The sequence below is a fragment of the Eulemur rufifrons genome, chromosome 8 (genome assembly GCF_041146395.1).
Source record: "Eulemur rufifrons isolate Redbay chromosome 8, OSU_ERuf_1, whole genome shotgun sequence".
NCBI lineage: Eukaryota > Metazoa > Chordata > Mammalia > Primates > Lemuridae > Eulemur > Eulemur rufifrons.
In genome coordinates, this window is record NC_090990.1 from 42,247,580 (window position 1) to 42,268,203 (window position 20,624).

Consider the following 20,624-nt stretch of genomic DNA (forward strand, 5'->3'; position numbering starts at 1 on the left):
GCAAGGAAACTTTGATGCTCTGTATGCCCTTGGAAATACTGAACCTAATACTTAGCTCAACTGAATGACAGGCCTAAGTTATATTTCCTTTGTGGTGTCCAGAATAACTCTGTAACTGGCAATAATTATGTTATAGGTGAAGTTTAAAAGGAATGATATTTCAAAATGCAAACTCCAGTTTGCTATATTCAGAAGACCTCCTTCGCCCCAGAAAAGTTGAACTTTGTAGCATGGTCAATATCTTGCTCCAATCTTCTTTTGTAGCCTCATCTTGCCAGGCAGACTCAGGTTGGAAACCCAGCTCTGTTCGTTTACAGGCTGTGTGATTGAAGCAAAATGGTGTCACTGCTTTGAGAATTATTTTCCTCATCTGCCAAAGTGCAGGTTCCTTAGTGGGTTCTCAGATTTAGTCAAACACAGAGATGGACAATGAGGGCCTGACAGTCCTTGTGGGGTCCAAAGGGCAGGCAGACTTCCCATGGTGACCTATCCATCTTCTAACAGGACTCTGGCCTTTCTGGGTGCAAAGATTACCTGGACAAAAGGACTTGTGATGAATATAATCGTTCAAGCACAAAGAACATTGGTAGATCTGAAGAAAGAGGGAATTATTCTGATCTAAAAATGCTGCATGGTGTAAATGACATTTGAACGGAAGCCTAAGTAGACTTTGGAAAGATGATGAAAAGGGAGGGAGGAAGGGCATTTATACTGAGAGGCAACATGTGCAAAGTGCAGAGTGCAAATGGTGCCTATCGTGGGCTGGGCACTGTGCTAGGCACAGGAGTACATGGAGATGGATGAGACAGAATCATTGCCTCAAGGAGGCTCAGTGAACAATGGCCAAGGGCAAGCTAATAACATTTTTGAACAACTAATATATGCAATACATATCCTTTATCATTTCAAGAAGTATTTGGGTTGGAATCATACTCCAGAGAAAAGTGAAATGAGGTTGAAGAATAGGGCTTTCGACCCAGATCTCTTAGACTCTAAAACTGAAGCTATCCTCTACTATTCAGATGGTTGTATCATGTCAGGTGTCTTTTATTAACTCAGCATTTTGTGTTTCTCTGTCTCCCCATTGCAGGTATTACCAGCCAAGATATCAGGACATGCTTTGGAGCCTTCGTGGGCATTGAGTATGAGTATACGGATAGCATAACCATCGAAGGAAATTTATCAGGAGATCGCTGTAAAAGATTTGGAACAGGCAAAACTGGCAAGTGTTTAGCAATAGGTCCCCCTACCCCAAAAGAAGCCAGACTTTCCTTTGGACACACAAATAGGACATGGAAGCTATTTTTTTTTTTTCCCCTGATTGAGTTCATTTCGGTTAATGGTCACACTGCATAGATACTAAATATCCCAAACTAATGACCTGCAGTGGTTCTGTTTTGAATCTAACATGGGCTGAAATCATCTTTGACATACTTGCCTTTGTACGGGGCACCCTCCTAGATTTCAAGTATTAGACAAAGATCCAAGTGAGAACTGAGATGAAACGAAGGTGGAGACAGAATCTGGAATGTGGGCTGTTGGAAGGAACGCCCACCAGATTACAGTCCAGAGGGAGGACACAAGGCGGCTGAGAGAGGAGACCATGGTTACCAAGTCCAAACTCAAAGAATAATTGTCAGAGAGGGATTGTACACGGATATTTTGTGGCATTTTCTAAATAAGTCAATTTGAGTGTTCATGTATTCATTCACTAATTCATTCATCAGACACCTATCAAGTATTTTTCAGGTGAGAGACACAGAGAAGACAGAAACAATGAAACAGTTTATAGCACAGTGGGTGAAGTAGATATTAAACAGGTTCAAGGTACTCCCATTGCATTAGGTCACTCTTGCCTCAGGGCCTTAACAACATTGTTTGCTCTCTCTGCTGTCCTTCCACCCTCTCTTCATTTACCTGGGAAGCACTCACTCACCTTCCTAGACAGCTCACCTTTCTTCCTGACTCCCTCACCCCTTACTGTATATCTGACCACTTTTTTCTCTGTACCTCCACTGAGTCCTAGAGTAACATCTTTCGTGCAGCTATGACACTTGATTGAACCTATCTAGCATAGAGCAGGCACTGAGCAAATATTTGATATATGAATGAATGACCATACGTTTTCCCATCGTCTCCATTCTCCGTGTGGGCTGGACTGCCCTCCCAGTTTCTGCTTCACTCCAGAGGGTGTGAGTCTATTTCTAAGTCTCGGCCCTTCTCCTCTGCCCTGTCCTGCTAGTTAAGCAAGAATAGTAGAAGAATGAGAAACAGCTTAGAGCTGTTATAGAGAGCACATGAACTTTGTCCCAAATCTCACTAGTTGAGCTTGCCAACCAGTCCTTTGGCTTCTCTTTTGGCTTTTTGGGAAATGAGCTAATGTGCTTATCCATTTGCTGGCAGAAAGCAGCAGGAAGGCCATGGCTGTGGAAGACATCGTGTCTCAGGTGCGAGGTGGCAGTTCTGGCTGGGCCGGTGGCCTGACACAGAACGGGAGCATCATTACGTACCGTTCCTGGGGGAGGTCATTAAAGTATAATCCTGTTGTTATCGATTTTGAGGTAAGTCTTTTCGCAGCTGAAGAATTCTACGTCCATGAGGAATGAAAGTGAAGCAGACCAGATCATTTCATATTTCTTATTATGAGCCCATCAAAGAACAAGATTAAATGTAACGGCACACTGAGCCAGTGGCCTTGCCCACGCCTGACTTTAGACCCAGGCCCCAGAGAGCCGGGGTCAGAAACTTATTACCTGGTCAATGCTTAGTTTTACACTGGTAGTCCCAGAAGTTTTTCAGGGTTAGGCTATATTAAGCAAATGATCATTCGCGTTTGTACTTGAAAGACTTTAAAAATAACATCTGCTAAATTAGGAGTTGGCAAACTTTTTCAGTAAAAGACCAGATAGTAAATATTTTAGGCTTCGTAGGCCACAGGCAGTCTGACACACAAGTAGTAGTGGCTGTTGTTTTTCTTTTCCTCTTCTTCACAACTCTAACAATATAAAGATCATTCTATGGCCATACAAAAATAAGATGAGGCTTGGATCTGGACGTGGTTGCTCTAAATTCTCACATCTCATCATCACAATGAACCTCTGGCATCGATACGATACTTCCCATCAAAAAGAGTAGGAAACTGAGGCTCTGAGAAATCAAGTGAGTTGTTTAAGGCCACAGAGCTTATAGGTGGCAGTGCCTGGATTTCAGAACTTTGGACTTCATATCCAGGTCTCATTTCCTTCTATCCTAGTACCTTCCTTAAGGCAGTGGTTCTCAACCATGGGGTGTGATTTTGCTGCTCACAGGAAATGTAGCAATGTCGAGAGACATTTTTAGATTGTCACAACGCACAGTGGGGCAGGGAAGTATTACTGGCACCTAGGAGGCAGAGGCTAAACATCTTGCAAGGCACAGAATGGGCCCAACAAAAAGAAATATCTGGTCCCAAATGTCAATAATGCCAAAGTTGAGAATTTCTGCCTTAAATTCCTAACCTCATGAAGGGCATAAAACTATATTCAAACTGCAAAGGGAGTGGATTTTTCTAGCCATTTTCAAACTACTTCTGTCAATATGTAGCATAGTTCATTAAAAAAAGGTTGTTAATTCAGACTTTGAAGCAAAATATTATTGTTTTCTCACCCATTTTCTCTATACGCTTGCCTCTTTTCTACATATGTTTAAAATCCCACATATGAATACATTTCTTCTCATAAAACATATTACCTACAGTTAAACCTAAAAGTCTATTATAACACCCTGCTTTCTATGAAGAGAGAGGTCACATGGATTAACCTTGATTTCATTTCTTCTTCAATAAGTAAGGGACCATTTTCACGCACCTGTAATTCACATAGGGTCTGAAAATTGCTATCATCAAGCTATTAGTGATTTGGGCAAAAACTGTAAAATTGATATCAGGAGTAATATATAAACTTTCACGGGCAAGAGGTGAACTTTGTGTTTTCCTTGAGCAAAACTTCTAAGGGAAAGACTGAGGTTCATGATTTGGAGAAGACCAAATACTGTCTACTAGGAAAAAGAACCTGGGCTCTGGAGGGGCAGGGGAAGGAGAAAGATATTGCCATGGCTCAGCGGCCTCATTAGCGTGTGACCTTGGACAAGTTACTTCACTCTCTGAGCCCGTTTCCTGCTCTATAACACAGGGATAATACGCTACTCCACAAGGGTAGGGAGAGAGGGGTGGGAACTTAGTAAATGTCAGTTGAAGAAACAGGTTTAGCACAAGATCTCATCACCAGCAAATGACAGAGCCCAACCTAAGTAATGTCACACTGACACTAACATCCACGATCTCTTTGCCACCCATGTTGCCCCCCTGAGAAGTTAGGACTCAATGCATTAAGCCACTGGTGAAGTGATGTAGCAAGCACTGTGCTTTAAAGAGAGAAAGCTCATAGGGAAGTGACAGATGAATCAAAGGAGGGAAGGAGGGAGGGAGGAGGGAGAAGAAGAGAAGGAGAAAGAAAGAGAGACCGACTGACTACAGACAAGGAGACCAGGTAGGTGTTATCTGGAGCCTGAAGTTCAGGGTGGAACAGTATCTTATTCACTAACATATCCCCAGAGCTCAGCAGTGCTTATACAGACCAGGTACTTAGATTGAGTCATGTTATATGTTACGTTATGTTGCTATGTTGTATTAAGTGATGTATTATGTGTTATGTGTTATCTTACGGTGTTGCTGTATCCTATCACTTGCCTTCTCTGAATTTGTTCTCTCATCTGTAAAATGGGGATGAGATCATTGCCAATATCTTTCAAAATGCTACCACCCAAGATCTTTTTCTGCACCTTTCTCCTCTCCCTTATGTCCCACGGACCCTCCCCCAGTGTGTGTCCTTTCCTCTTTCTGAGGTTCCTGGGAGGGAGAAGTCTGAGATGGGAGACTGGGCACTTAGCCCTACTGGAAAGTTGAAGAGAAGTGGCCCAGTGGTCCTGGCCTTCCCTGGAAATGAGTCATCTTTAACCAGGGCAACTGGGCAGCTAATTCTGCACTGGCTTCCTAACAATGGGGCCAAATTTTCTGAACTTCCAGTAAGTGGTTTTGCCTTGGCTGGGGGCCTAACCAGTCCTGACATTCCCTGCATAGTGACCTGAGCTGCAGCCCCTCCTGCAGGCCAAGGTCTGTTTGCTGCGGGGTTACCTGTACACACTTCCAGGAACCCAGTCAAGGCTACTGCACGTGCCATCTGCTGACCTTTGTTTCCAGAGAAGTGACACTGTCCCAGTGTGGCTCAGTCCTACCACTGACTTGCTCTCTAACTTTGGCAAATCACTTCCCCTCTTGGGGCCTCAGGTTCCTCTCCTGTAAAATGAGAGATTTGGAGAAAAACTTTCATTTTATGATTGTGTTAAAATATATTACACTGTAAGCATGCTGAAGATAACATGCAATTTGGAAAATACGGGCTTTTTTTTTTTTTTTTTTACTATCATAACATCTAATAAAAATGGTGCTTTATTTGATATTGTTCTTCCCTTTTACAGTAGTATCTCATAAGACTTCTAGGAAGTAGACATTACTCCCATTTTCTAGATAATGTGGGTCAGGTTTACAGAGGGGCAGTTGTGAGTCCTGGGCCACACAGCCAGGAGGTGAGCTGCACTGATTTAGTGTTTAGCATGTGAGGGGCCTTGCCCACGTATCACCTCCTTTAATCCTTATGATAAACCTGGAGGGTGGGATGACTGTTCTCACTTTACAGATAAGGAAGAGGGCTCAGTGTGTCAGGTGCCACCGATCACACAGCTGGATGCAGCAGAGCTGGGGTTTGAAGCCAGGTTTTCTGGCTCCAGATTCAATGATCTTTCTACTGCATCTACTACTTCTCAGCCAGAGGCAATTTTGTCCCCCGGGGGTCATTTGGTAATGTCAGGAGAAGTTTTAGTTTTCATGCCCGGAAGGGTGCTCCTTGCATCTAGTGGGCAGGGGCCAGAGAGGCTGCGAAACATCCACAATGCACAGGGCAGCCCCCTCCTGCCAACAAAGGATTATCCACCTAGAAACGCATTAGTGCCAAGGTGGAGAAACCCCTCACTACAGTCGTTCCTGGCATGGATTGCCTCCAACATAAATGACCCCCTACCCACCCACACACACTTATGCCATTACAGGAATTGCTCAGCAATGACACTGCAACTACCCATCAAAGATTTTATTAATTCCTGCACTGAAGATTGACAACCAAAAAAAAAAAATACACACAAACACACAGACTTTTCCTGCTTCCTAAAAGTGCTGGAGGGGGACAGATGAGCTGGCACAAATAACTTCTAAGCTCTCTCCTTTTTCTGGGATTGGTAGATCACAGATCTCAGGGTTAAGTAGGTCCATGTTCAGAGTGGCTCTTGCACTTAATGACTGTGTGACCCCGAGCCAGTCACTGGAACACTTGGAGCCTCCATTTCTTCACCTGTGAGCTGGGGAGTTTAGCACCTACGTCACAGAGTGGCTGCCAGGAGCCAAGGTGCTGGGATAAGGTGGGTGTCCGCCTCTGTGCCTGGCATGTAGCAGGACTTCCAGAAGGTTAGTGGCCCATCCTTGGGCTCTGGGAAGGTGGACAGAGCCCAGGGAGGGGCCCTGTGTTCTTTCTGTGTCTGCAGATGCAGCCCATCCACGAAGTGCTGCGGCACACGAACCTGGGGCCCCTGGAGGCCAAGCGCCAGAACCTGCGCCGGGCCCTGGACCAGTACCTGATGGAATTCAACGCCTGCCGCTGCGGGCCCTGCTTCAACAACGGGAAGCCCATCCTCGAGGGCACCAGCTGCAGGTGCCAGTGCCGCCAGGGTCACCTGGGCCCTGCCTGTGAACGGACGGAGATAGAGGGTAAGGCCCGTGCAACCCGCTTAGTTCCAGCTTCACCCAGCTCAAAGGGGCTGATGCCAGAAGGACCTCTGGGGTTCCCAGCCCTTCCTGTCTGAATCTGCTTATCCACCACCCTAGGATCTCACACGCGAGAATCCTATTGCTCACCCATCACATTTGATGGTTCGTTTGCTTCCTCCCTGCCATCAAGACCCTTTTTCAGATGAGAACTGTTTTTCACCAAGATGTAGGTGGACAATAGATTCATTTCCGGAGAGATAAACTAGTTTCCTGGGGCTGCCATAACAAATTATCACAAACTGGATGGCTTAAAACAACAGAAATGTATTGTTTCAGCCTTCTGGTAGCTAGAAGTCCAAAATTCAGGTGCATTGGCTACGTGGTTTCTTCTAGAGACTCCAAGGGAGAAGGTACTCCATATTCCTCCCTCCCAGCTTCTGGTGGTCGTCAACAATCTCTGGTGTTCTTGGCTTATAAATGCATCATTCTAATCTCTTCCTCCGTCTCCATATGGCATTCTTCCCTCTATGATTTTGTTTTCTCTCCTTATGAGAATGCCTGTCATGGGATTAGGGCCCACCCCAATCCAGCATGACCTCATTTAACATGGTTTCATCTGCAAAGACCCTATTTCCAAATAAGGTCACATTCACAGGTAATGGGGCTTTGGATTTGAATATATATTTTGGGGAAACACAATTCAACCCACTATAAGGGATTAGTAGTTGTCATTATAGTGTAAGGAGTTGTGACTAAAATCAAGATTGGGGCAAGGAAGGTTTAAATTTACAAAGCTGCAGCATAAACTGGCTGGCACTGGGAAGAAGAAAGTTATCAAACAAAGACTGAAAATCTGCCCCTTAAAGATCAAGGAGTCTGGGGACATGGATGTGAACTGCAGCTATTTCAGTAACTCACTGTGTGACACTGGTTAATCACATCTCTCTGGGCTTTAGCATTTTCATCTAAATTTCCTCTGAGCTCCAAGAATCTCTATGCATGTCCCAATCCCTAAGTTTCCAATTTTCCAGGCATCCAAAACTGTTTCTATGGTACAGGGAATGATGGGAAAACACATGGGCTGCCAAATCAAGGTAGAAATCAATCTCAATTGGCTATCACGATGAAGAAAATGCAAAGAAAATAGAAGTGTGGGTGGGTAAATCTAAGTGCTACAACACTTGGGTCCATAAAGCAAACTGTTGAAGCACAGGGTAGATGGGGTGTGAGCCGTGTGGCTCGACGGCCGTGTGTGAAGAACAGGCCAAGCACTTAGTCCCAGTTGACTCAGTGGGAGTCGACAGTGATATGCAGGTGCCCCCAGAGTGAAGGGCGAGGTTAACAGAAGTCAACAGCCCAGAACAAGATTCTTCTCTGGCATCCTGGGAGCCACTTCATCAGACATTGGCAAAACAAAGTGGGCAGCCAAGGGAAGTGGGGAGACTTGAACCTGTGTCCTAATAGGAAGAGCTGGAAAGATTGGGAGCTTCTGGCATGGAGAAGACTTTGAACTACCATGCGGGAAGGTGTGAGATTTGTATTCTGTGGCCACTGAGATTAGGTTGTAGAACTAATGGGGAGAAGCCATAGCAAGGAGATTTGGGCTTAACGAGGAAGGAGTTTCATAGGCTGCACTGTGGCAGGAGTGAGGAGGGGATGGATGACCACTTGTCAGGAAGCTGTAGAAGAGATTCATTCGTGTAGTGGGTGGTTGGGTATGGTGGCCTCCAGGTCCCTTCCACCCCACCCTCTCTGAGTCTCTGACCTAAACGAGGGATGGCAACAAGACAAACAGTTGGTAGTTTGAAGCTTTAAATCTTGAAATTCAGCTTGGCTTGAAAGAAACCACAGATAACAATTTCCCTAGGATTCAAGACAGATCTCCACCCAGAAGATCTGGTTTGAAAATGAGACAGTGGTGAGTTCTATTTCCCCGTTGGAGAGCAGTTCTAAATGGGAGGCAGGATAGCACAGCTCCGGCGCCAACAGGCCTCTGAACCTTAGAGCTGGCAACTTTCACCTGGGCTTACCCTGTAAAGTGAGATCACATTGGAAACTCTCTCACAGGTCGCGCTGAGGATTAAACTAGTTAACACATGTGACAGGCTCTATTATAACAAGCAAAAGAAGAGATAGCTCCATGGTAGAGGATCTGTCCTGGGTTGTTCCTTGTCCAAATCCCTCCTCTACTGGCAAGGGAGTAGAATTTGAGTCCCAGTGAACTGCCTGGTATCCTGTAGGAGGAATTCTGGAAGGGGTGAGCCAAGAGGGTGAGTGAAAGCTGAAATCTTTATGAAGGAGGATGCTGATAATAAAAACCAAGAAGACCAACTACCAGGGCCAAGCCTGGCACACAGTTTCATCAGGTGAATTGGAAAAAGGCACTTCCCAGTAGATGGGTGAATTGAGAGGTAAAACAAAATTTCTCTGTGCTGATAGAGCCACCCCAGGGCCCAGGGCTTTCCTGCCTTCCCATGCAGAGTGTGGACTGGGTTGCAGCCCCCATTCTCCTGTTGGCCAGGCAGGTTTCCCGAAGGGACCAAAGGTCAAGGAACAGAAATAATAACTAACCTGTATTCCGTGCCAGCCATTATAGCATTTGATGTATGAACTCATTTCATGTATGAACTCATTTATTTCCCCAAAAACTTATGACATAAATGCCATTATTAGCTCTAATTTATAAATGAGGAAACTGGAGAATAAGGAAGGTTAGACAATTTGCACAAGGTCATCTAGCTGCGGAATGAAGGAGCCAGGATTTGGACTTGGCAGTCTGATGCCAGGACCCAAGCTCTTAACCATTACACTCAACTGATTGATGTCCTGAGAGTCGGGAAATTTGGGGAATGAGAGTAGAGGCTCTGAGACAATTTCAGTAACCATCGTTTTGAGGAGTGGGGAGGGGAGTACGTGCCAGTTCACGGTTATCAGCTTGGCCCAGCTTAAAGATGCAAGCCTTGCCTGGGTAATTTAATTACAGCGCACTCCAAGGGCCCTGCGAACCAGGGACTCGCTTGCATCCCTGTCCACACAGCATACAGTGCATGCTACCTAGATGTGCCTCTTCAGTGGTCCAGCGCCAGGCTCAGCAGAAGCCATGTGGAGTCATTGGAGAAGGAGGGGACGTGATGAGAATGACCTGGGGAGGGGAGGAGACAGAGGGTAGCTCGACAAGTCCCATTCCTCCTGCATTCAGGCCCTTACGGACAGACAGTTAATGGAACTCCATTAACCTGGTTCCCAGCAGGGTGTGGACATCAGGTGGCCTTGCAGCCATCACACTGAACTTTCACGCCAACAGAGGTTGGGCTGGCAGACAAATCTGAGGCTGGGGACTTAGCCAGTCTCCATGGAGACCCATGAGAGTCCCTAGGAATTTTCCCAGCAAACTTTTGCCTGTGGGGACTGAGTCACAAAGTGGGAGAAAGAGACAGAGAGCCCTGCTGCGGCTGCCCCATCAGGGAGTATAATTACAGAGCTGGAAGGGACTTGGAGATAACCTAATCCAATGATATTCACAGTGTGACCTGCAGAGCCTTGGGGTGGAAGGGGCCGCCCCAGCAAGGAGGGCGAGCCCGACAGACACCCAGGCTTCAAACAGAACAGCGCTGCTTTCATCTGACTTAGATGCTGGGGTCCATGTAAGATTTCATTTAGGAAAAAAAAGATAGTAATAAAAAAGTAATGATTAAAAAACCCGTCGGATTAGTCCATTCTTCTCATCTCGCAGAGAGGAAAGCTCAGGCTGAGAGAGGGGATGCCCAAATGCGCAGAGTGGGCAGGCGGCGGCAGCCCCAGGCTGGGGGGATTCTCTGGGCTGGATTTCCAGACATTCCGAGGTCAGTGCATGTGTTCAGATGCCCTGTGCAGAGAATCTGTCACCACCGTGGCTCTGCGACTCCGACTCCCTTGTCAGAGTCTCTCAGACATCTGATTTGCAAATCCTCACACAAAAGCCCAGCAACCGTCCCCAGGGAGCTGTCTGGCAGAGCCGGTGCTCTAAATCCCCAGCTGGGCCGTGCTCCCTGCTCCTCACCCCTTCCAGCGACTCCGTGTCATTCTTCCGAGGAGCACGCCCCTGACCCCGCTATCTATCTTCCATGGAACCGCGGGTTCCAATTTCACGAGATGGGCTCCCAGTGGCCCCTTCTCACTCCATCCAGAGTTTCAAATTAAGTGTGAGGCAGTGAGCACAGAGGTCTTGGTTGGCTACCCCAAGGCATTTCCCCAAGGAGGGATTGCAAACCGTTCTCGGGCGATGGGGTGACCCTCCCTCCTCACCGTAGGCTAACCTCCTTCTCCCCCGGGGAAATTTTCTCTGCAGGAGCCAAAGCGGATGGGAGCTGGAGCTGCTGGAGCCCCTGGTCTGCGTGCAGAGCAGGCACCCAGGAAAGGAGGCGAGAGTGCGACAACCCTGCACCCCAGAATGGAGGGGCCTTGTGCCCAGGGCGGAGAGCACAGACCCAGGCTTGCTGAGGGCCTCTGGGCACAGGCTGGGACAGGTGCTGCCCCGTGGCCACCTGCGCTGGCTATTGGATAAGGACTTCTTTCAGCTGGGAGAAGTTGCAAAACAGCATAGACTTTTTTCTTTGTCCTGCCAGTTTGCAGGCCTAAGACTAGGCTGTCCCACCGGCAGCCAACTGTTCCACTGTCTGCAAAACTCAGTTTATTCAAGAACTGGGTATTGAGTGCTAACAAGAGGCCCAGTCCTGCTCACAGCCAAAACAAACAAACCAAAACCCAAGGAAACTGAATCCATAACTTAGGAGAACTCAGGATGGTAGAGGGACAAGACAGGCAGACGCCTTTGACACAATCAGTGCTCAATAAAACAAAATATGATTATAATTCTCTAGTTCTTTGATAACAGTATTTGTTCATCTAAAGAACCATTATTAATTGGTAAGATAAGCAGACACTCTGAAATAAGGAGAAAAATATTAAAAATTGACTTTTCTTCAAGTTTCCTTCATTTGGACTCTTTTTCAGATTCAATTAATCCCTGTAGTTTGCTTAAGTTCTTAAAACAAATATCACATTTCTTCCAATTATTTTCTCATGGCATACTATTCTTTTCCTTCATTGCCAATTTTCACAGCTAGTAATTATATTGTCTTAGTCTGTTCAGGTTGTTATAATAAAATGCCATAAACTAGGTGGCTTACAAACAACTGAAATTTATTTCTTACAGTTCTGGAGGCTAGGAAGTCCGATATCCAGGAAGATTCAGTGTCTGATGAGGGCCCACTTCTTGGTTTATATAGGACTGTCTTTTTTCTTGTGTCCTCACGTGGCAGAAAGGGCAAGGGAATCTCTGGGAGGCTCCGCCCTCATGATCTAATCACCTCCCAAAGGCCCCACTTCCTAATACTATCATTTTGGGGTTAGGATTTCAGCATTTAAATTTTGAGTGGACACAAACATTCAGACAATAGCATTATGCCCCTGGCCTTGGCTTCCCCACCCCAAATTCATATCCTTCTCATATTCAAAATACAGTTGACCTTTGAACAACTTAGGGGTTTGCAGCACTGACCCCCTGCACAGTCAAAAATCTACACATAACTTTTGACTCTCCCGAAAGGAACTTGACTAGTTAGAGCCTATTGTTTACCAGAAGCCTTACTGATAACATAAACAGCCAATTAACACATATTTTGCATGTTTTATGTATCACATACCGTATTCTTACACTAACCTAGACAAAAGAAAATGTTATTAAGAAAATCACAAGAAAGAGAAAATATACTTACTGTTCAGTAAGTGAAGTGCATCCTCATAAGGGTCTTCATCCTTGTTGTCTTCACACTGAGTAGACCGAGGAGGAGGAGGCAGAGGAGGGTGGTGTATCAGTGGACCTGTGCGGTTCACACCTGTGTTGTTCAAGGGTCAACTATACATTCATTCCATCTCAGTAGCCCCAAAAGTTTTAACTCATTCCAGCATCAACTCAAAAGCCTGAAGTCCAAAGTCTCATCTAAATATCAACTAAACAGATAAGGGTGAGACTCAAAGTATGACTCATCCTGAGGCAAATTACTCTCCAGCTGTAAAACTTTGAAATCTGTGAACTAAAATAAAATCATAAGCCCCCCCAGAGGCAAATTACTCTCCAGCTGTAAAACTTTGAAATCTGTGAACTAAAATAAAATCATAAGCCCCCCAGCTTACTAGATGGACTCCCTCTTGGCCAGGGGACCCCAGAAATACCTTAAAGCTGAGTTGCTGGCTAAGAAGGGAGCCCAGACATGCCTCCTCATGCCCCCTTCCCTTCTTGGAGATTCCCTTTGTAACTCATGAACAGGCCTAAGGCTATAGAACAAGCAGCTTAAACCACACCTGCAGGCCTTCAATTTACTTAACAGATCATTTCAATCTAGTCTGATGGTTTATCTCTGATTAACAGACTTCCTTAACTTAAAACATGCCAAGCCTTTAGAGAAAGCTTCGTTTCTTTAACCAATTATAAATCAAAGACTCTTTAAACTTACCTGTAACCTGTAATGCCCTTTGTAGAGGTGTCCTGACTTCTCAGGCCAGACCAATATACACCTTCCATGTATTGATTTTTGACTTTACATGTAATTCCTGTTTCCCTGAAATGTATAAAACCAAACTGTAGCCCAACCACAGCAAGGCCACTTGCTCAAGTCTTCTTGGGTGTGGCTCTCCAGTCTATGGTCACACATACTCAGCTCAGAATAAACCCCTTTAAATTATTTTACGGAGTTTGAGTTCTTTTCCATTGACAAATCAAACGTGTTATATGCTTCCAAAATGATGAGGCAGGGATTCCCGTTCCAAAACGGAGAAATAGGAAAGGTGTCAGGTTATGAGCAAGTCCAAATCCCAAAGGCTCGAGAATACTCTTCTTCGATTTGATGCTCCAGGTGGGTCGAGGTCCCACCTTCTGGAAACAGCGGGGAGGCGATCCTGTCCCCTCAGCTTTGCTGGGCAAGGGTTAGGCCCTCAAAGTTCTGGGCAGCACCTTTCTCTTGACTTTGCTGGATGCAGCCCACGATGCAGTTCTCCCAGGCTGGAATTTCACAATGGTGGCCTACTGGTCTAGCATCGTAGCGGGAACAATGGGGGGCTTACCACACCCCCACAGCTCTTCTGGGCATCACCCTAGTGGAGACTCTGTATGACCACACATCTATGGGGATTCTCTGCCTAGGCTCTGTGGCTCTCCAGGCAGCCTTTGAAATCTAGGCAGAGGTAGCCACGCCCCCACAGCTTTGCAGGGTGCAACAAGCTGCACCTGGGGCAGCTGGTTTGCTCTGCCACAGAGCGTGGGGAACAGGGCCCAGCTGAGCAAGGCCTGCAGGCACTGGCAGTCCCTCCTTTGCATTTGAAACTGCTCTGTTCCCTAGACCCTTGCACCTCTGGCCAGCCTGTGGGCCTGAGATAGGGACGGCAGCTCTGATGATTTCTGAATTTTTCCATTGTCTTGCACAGGGGTCCTGGCTTCTGTAGAGATGGCTGACTAGTCTCCTCATCAGATGGTTGCTTGGCCACATCATGCTCTCTCCCAGACACACTTTCTTATTTTTTGTGATAGGGATAAACTGAGAATTTTCCAAACCTCTAAGTTCTGCTTCCCTTCTGATTTACAATTCTGTCTTTAACTCATTTCCCTCTTCTCACCTTTTACTATGAACAGTCAAGATAAGCCAGGCCACTCCTTCAAGACTTTGCCTAGCTATTGCCTCAGCCAAATGTCCAATTTCATTGTTTGTAGATTCTACCTTCCACAAAACACCAGGACACGAACACAATTCAGTCCAGTTCTTTGCCAGTTTATTACAAGTATGGTTTTTCCTCCATTGTCCAATAACATGTTCCTCACTTCTGCCCATGGCCTCATCAGAATGGCCTTCACTGTCCATATTTCCACCAACATTCAGTTCAGGATTACTTAAGGATTCTGAGATAACTGAGGCTTTCTCTACAGCTCCCTCCTCTCCTCTGAGCCCTCACTAGAATTGTCCTGAATGCTCCACAGCTTTGTCTGCTTTTTCTAGTATGAACCTCAAAACTCTTCCAGCCTCCACTGAGTCTCAAAGCTGCTTCCCCATTTTAGGTATCTGTGACAGCAGCACCCACACTTCTCGGTATCAGGTTTCTGTCTTGCTCCATTTGGGCTGCCATAACAAAAATACTGCAAACCAGGTGGCCCATTAACAACAGAAATTTATTTCATACAGTCCTGGAGGCTGACAAGTCCAAGATCAAGGTGGCTACAGCAGATCCAGTATCCGGTGAGGGCTTGCTTCCCAGTTTATACAGGACTGTCTTTCTGCTGTGTCCTCACATGGCAGAAGGGGCCAGGGAGTCTCTGGAGTTTCTTATATAAGGGCACTAATCCCATTCATGAGGGTGCCACCCTATGACCTAATCATCTCCCAAATTCTGTACCTTCTAATGCCAACACCTCGGGGTTAGGATTTCAACATATGAATTTTGGAGGGACACAGTCTTCAGACCATGGCATATACATTCAGTCCCATATCCCGTCTGACTATTCAAGAGCTGTCTTTTCCCAAGAGATGTTAATCGTGAGAGTAGGAGTCAGGTTTGTTTTGTTCAGCACTGTATCCTCAGAGGCTCCAAGGTTGTGCCTTGAATATAGCAGGGACCTAGTAAGTGAACGAATTCAAGAGTCAGTTCATAGACGAAGTTCACGTTGGTCAGTCTCCCAGAGCAGAGAGTGGATTTGAAGAAGCCAAACAGCGATGATCAATCCACCTTCCCTGACCCATCCCCAGGAGAGCCAAGCACGCCCGCCAGCGTCAGTATCCCACAGCACACAGGTCACGTCCCAAATAGAGAACATGTTCTGTAACTGAATTTTCTGTTTATCAGTTTCTCCTATTAGGTTGTGAGCTCCAAGTGAAGGCCAAGTCTGCACTCCCAACGTATAGTAGGTACTCAAGAAATGTCTGGTGACTGACATGTATATATAGGTGCTGCAAATCCTTCCTGCGTCCTCAATCTTGTTAGGGTAATAATAAGACTTACACATATATAAAACAATTAGAGGAGGTTTTAGGGCCACAAGAAATTTATTGCTGAATTAATGCCAAAATATGTGGCATGCAAAATAAGTGCTGAAGGAGGCTAGATGGGGAGAGATTTACCTTTCCACAGGTGTGTACATACGGCTGGCATGGAGCTTGACCCGGGCCTCGAAGGGTTTTTCAACTAGATGAACAGGAATGAGACCTTTAAGACAGGAATCCGTCATGAGACAAAGTTTGAAGGCAAGAAAGAATATTGGGGGTGTGTATAGGAGGGTGTGTGTTGGAAATAGGGAGCAGGGAAGATAGTGAATGTAAATAAAATAAGGTTTATGAAACACTTTGCATAATGCCTGCTACAGTTAATTATTAGCGTGACCCCATCACCTTTATTATTATTACTACTACTATTAATTAATAAAGCATATGGTTTAGAGGTTTATTTCTGAACTCTTCAGATCTACTTGAAAGAATAAAAAAGACTTGCTACTTTTCATCCTGTCATTAATTTACTTTTTTCTTTTTAAGTTAACTTATATTAATTTATATTCATTATTTACTGGGGAGTGGTAGTTGTGTGCTAGAAAGTGACCAGAGGCCAGACTGGCCAGGCCCAGTGGGCACTTTGCAGAGGACACTTGACCTAGAAACAGTAACACTCGACCGTGGCTGCACATTAGAATCCCCGGGGGGGGGGTTCTAAAAGCCCTGCTGTCCAGAGGGGGCACCCAAACCACTGAAATCTGAATCACGGGGGGTGGGGCAGTGGGAGCCGGACAGCTATAGGTTTAAAAGCTCCCCAGGTGATTCCAAGTGTAGCTGTGGTTGAGAACCCTCGAGAGTGGAGAATGGGGGGTATGGTAAAAAAAAAGCAGGAACAGTAAACTTTATCTGTGTTATTTTATCTAGTCTTATCCAAGACTTCTTAAGGTTTGTTTTAGCAATCCTATTTCACAGCTAGGGAAACCGAGTCTCAAGAACCTCACGGATCACAGAGCAGGCCAGGGTTTGAATGCATCACATCAAGTACACGCTTCCACCCCGCCACACCCACCTTTTACTCTTGTCTGCCGGTGGAGGGATTTGTAGGACAGATTGTGGGGCACAGGGGAGGGGAAGAAACCAGAGGCAAGGAGGCTCAGGAGGAGGTAAGTGCAGCATTCTGGGCACAAAATGACAATTTGGGGTTTAAGCAATTGCCTGGATAATCTGTGAGCCAAAACCACCAGCCGGGCAAAGCTACCTCCCTGTCCTCTGAGCCAGAGAACCCAGCCCCGCATCTGTCCTGCTCCTCTGAGGAGGCTACAACCCCAGAAGTTTTAGAAATTAAAATACAGCAGCAGTTTCCAAAGTAGCAAGCCCTTACACATCGGCAGCTTTCCCTCTGCACGAATGACTGGCTCCCACAAAGCACAAAGCGTAAAACCCATCCAGTGTATTCTCCCTTAGATCCTTTAAGAAGATCTATAAGCTCAGGTTTTATAGGTAGTGGGTGTAAATACATGGTTTAAAGATATAATCTTCAGCTTGACAAGGTGTCTTTTGAAAAGTAAATTAATGACAGAATGAAAAGCAATAAGGAGAGGCTTTTTTCTTTTCTTTTTTTTTTTTCTTCTTTGAGAGGAAGGAAGATCTAAAGAGTTCAGCACTCAATGAATCTCTTCTGAACTGTATGCCTTTAGGGGGAAGAAAATGGACAGAGAGAAAGGGTTGGTGTCAGAAGCTGCGTTGCAGAAATGAGAGATAGCAAAGCCAAGCCCCTGAGCACCTCGAGAGGAAGGGGTGTGATGCAGGTTAGCGGAAAGGCACTTCTCTTCCATTTAGAGGAGCTAGGCTGCTACCTCTTTACTTCAGAAAGGGGCAAATACTCTTTGGCGATCTCTTGTTCGAGGCCCTGTGCTGGGTGCTGGAGGTTCAGAAATGAATCAGATGTGGGACTGGCCTGGAAGAACACATAGTCGGCTAGAGGAGGTCTGTGAACAATGGCAGTGGGTCCCAGACCAGCCAGAAGCCTGGGGCTGGGCAGGGGACATGGGGCCGACAGGGGGCGGGGTAGGCAGGGAGACAGTCCAGCTGGAGGAGCAGGGAAGACAGCCTGGGGGGACGGCCAGCAGCGAAAGCAGTGAGAGTCAGAAAATCAAAGCAAGCGGAAGGAGCGGAGCGATCTTGCAGGGGAAATGGTTTGTGCAAAGTCACAGAGCTGGAAAACCACGAGATAGTTTGGGCACAGTTTCTGCTCAGGGATTTGGCAGTGGTGCTGGTCCTTGTCAGGCTGAGTCTGGACCTCTGGTTTGGTCACTGGGCATGAGGGCAGCCAGTGCTTGATCCGAAGGAAATTCCCAGACAGCCCCTCCCCAGCCCCTTCCCCTCTAACCTTGGTGCTCTTGTATAACATTCCCACAGCTATTTTTATAAAGGCCAAGAATTTCTGGATTCACAAGGCACTTCGCTGAGTCTGATGTGTCATTCCATCCTTACCTCTCTTTTCAGACTCCATGAGCCAACGGCACTAGAAATCTATTGTGCCTGACATGAGGGACAAAGCCCAGCATGACCAGCCCTCAGCTCCCTCCCCGACATCATTTCCTGCCGGTCAGCTCTCCCCTCAGTCATGCTGCTCCAGCCATGCAGGTCGTTTTGCTGTTCCTCACACATGCCAGGCCCTCCCCTGCCTCAGGACATTTGCACATACTGTCTCCTCTGCTTGAAATGCTCACCCCTCAATGAGCTCATCCCAGGAGCACGTCCTCATTTCATTCAAGTCTCTGCTCAACTATTACCTCTCCAAAGTCTTCCTGTGCCCACCCTATGTAAGGAGGCTTCCCATTACCTACAGTTATTTTTCTCCTATAGCACTTATCACTACTTGAGATTATAAATTTGTTTACTGGGCTTTTTTTTTTCTTGGTATTCTTTATGAACTGTATGTTTGTGTCACCCTAAAATTCATATGTTAAAATCTTAACCCCTACTGAGATGGTGTTAGGAGGTGGGGCCTCTGGGAGTTAATTAGGTCATGAGCATGGAGCCTACATCATAGGATTAGTGCCCTTATAAGAAGAGACGTGAGAGAGCTTGCATTTTCTCTCTGCAGCCTGCCACGTGGGGACACAATGAGAAGACGGCTGTCTGCAAACCAGGAAGGGTGACTTCACCAGACACCAGATTGGCCAGCACCTTGATCTTGGACTTGCCAGCCTCCAGAACTGGGAGAAATACATGTTTGCTGTTTGAGCCACTCAGTCTGTGGTATTCTGCTCTAGCGTCCAAACTGACGGAGACAGTATGCCTCCCCTGGTAATACGCAAGCCTTTTCATGGTTAGAGCCCCGTTAATAGTATTTGGCCTTAGTAGGAGTTCAATAAATATTTGTTGACTTGAAGAACCATTTCCAATTTAGGTCCCCAAATAGGTCAGGCCTTCTGGCTGCCCCAGGCCTTTGCACATACCACTCCTGGAAGCTGCACCCCACCTCACTCCCCTGCTCCCCTCTTCTGCTAGCCCCTCACTGCTAATCTTCAGGGCACAGGTTAGAAAAGCCAACCCTGACCCATCCCATACCGTCATATGGCCCCATGTCCCTGCACGTTGCACGCTCTATTACTGTAACCTACTTGTCTGTCTCCCCCACCCAGTGGCTTCTTGCTGGGCAGGTAGGGACTCCCATTACCACCAAAGCCCCAGCAGCTAGCATAGTGCTTGGCACACAGGAGCTTTCCAGTGGAAGTTTGTTGGATGCTGTTCTCAGCTCTAGAATGGCCTTTGTATCTAATGCGCAGGAACTTGTGAGAGAAAAACACAATGAAAGACACTTTCACAGGACTCCCGAATCCTGCAACCTTCCTCGTGCATCAAAGGACAGCCGAAGCCATGCCATTTCTGGGGGCTGCACAAATTCAAGAGAGAGCCCACCTTTTCCACCTTAGTGAAGGAAAGTCCATCAAATCGAGTTAAAAATTCCTCATTCGTGGCCTTAGGATTTCCTCCCTTCCCCTGGGAGAGATAAAGGAAAATATGTTTCCCTTCTATATTAACAGCTTAAAATGTGAGATAAATCCTCCCATCCTAACCTGTTTTTAACAAATGGACTTTGCTGTCCAGTGGCATGATACATGTCTGACGGATCTATTTATCCATTCTATTTCTTTACAGATAGCAGCTAAGAAGTTTTATCTGGTACTTGTCTCCCTCCCCCATTCCCATTTTCCTAACCAAGCCAGTGGAGCAAGCAGTTGATGGATGGATGGTGTGGGGGATAAAAGGGGCCAGAATCAGATAGTTTTCAGGATGTGAACAAACTGGCTTATTAACAAGGAGTCATCTGGCAGGAGGTGGTGAGGGAAGGCGGCGTGGGTACCAGACAATGGCCAATGATGGATGAAGGAACACCTGGGCTTGCAAGGTGTAGACTCAAGATAACTGGTGGATGCAGCCACTAGTGATAACAGGGGTGCCCGGGCTCTGGTGCGGCCCCCTGCACAGAGGTGAATGTCAGACCAGCTACTTGACTCCCTTTGATAATCCTCTGAGAATTCTCACTGCAAACGTGATCGCTATTTCTTCTCTTTTTTCTTTTTGTAAAATGCATCTTTTTGTAAAATGCTCAAAGAGACAGAGGCTAGGCAGGGTGCAAAGGGGCAAAAATTAGGCAGGGTTGTATTTTTCAGCACAAAAGAATAGGAAGGAAGTTGTGCAATTACTATGTGCCAGGCCCTTTGGGGTGATGGTAGTCCCTTTATATATGTCTT

General features: G+C 46.3%; 1 protein-coding gene across 2 annotated transcripts in view; it reads left to right on the plus strand.

The window, feature by feature from the left end:
- C8A (complement C8 alpha chain) overlaps positions 1-13,581 on the plus strand; it is a 61,197-nt gene extending 47,616 nt beyond the window's left edge. The window contains exons 8-11 of one of the 2 annotated variants that reach the window (XM_069480059.1): positions 1,091-1,222; positions 2,404-2,561; positions 6,631-6,853; positions 11,181-13,581. In XM_069480059.1, the coding sequence (XP_069336160.1) occupies positions 1,091-1,222; positions 2,404-2,561; positions 6,631-6,853; positions 11,181-11,332 (665 nt within the window). In that variant the 3' untranslated portion in view covers positions 11,333-13,581. Of the gene's footprint in view, positions 1-1,090; positions 1,227-2,403; positions 2,562-6,630; positions 6,854-11,180 lie in introns of both variants that reach the window. The other variant, XM_069480058.1, reaches the window with a different exon arrangement.
- Positions 13,582-20,624: the final 7,043 nt, after the last annotated feature.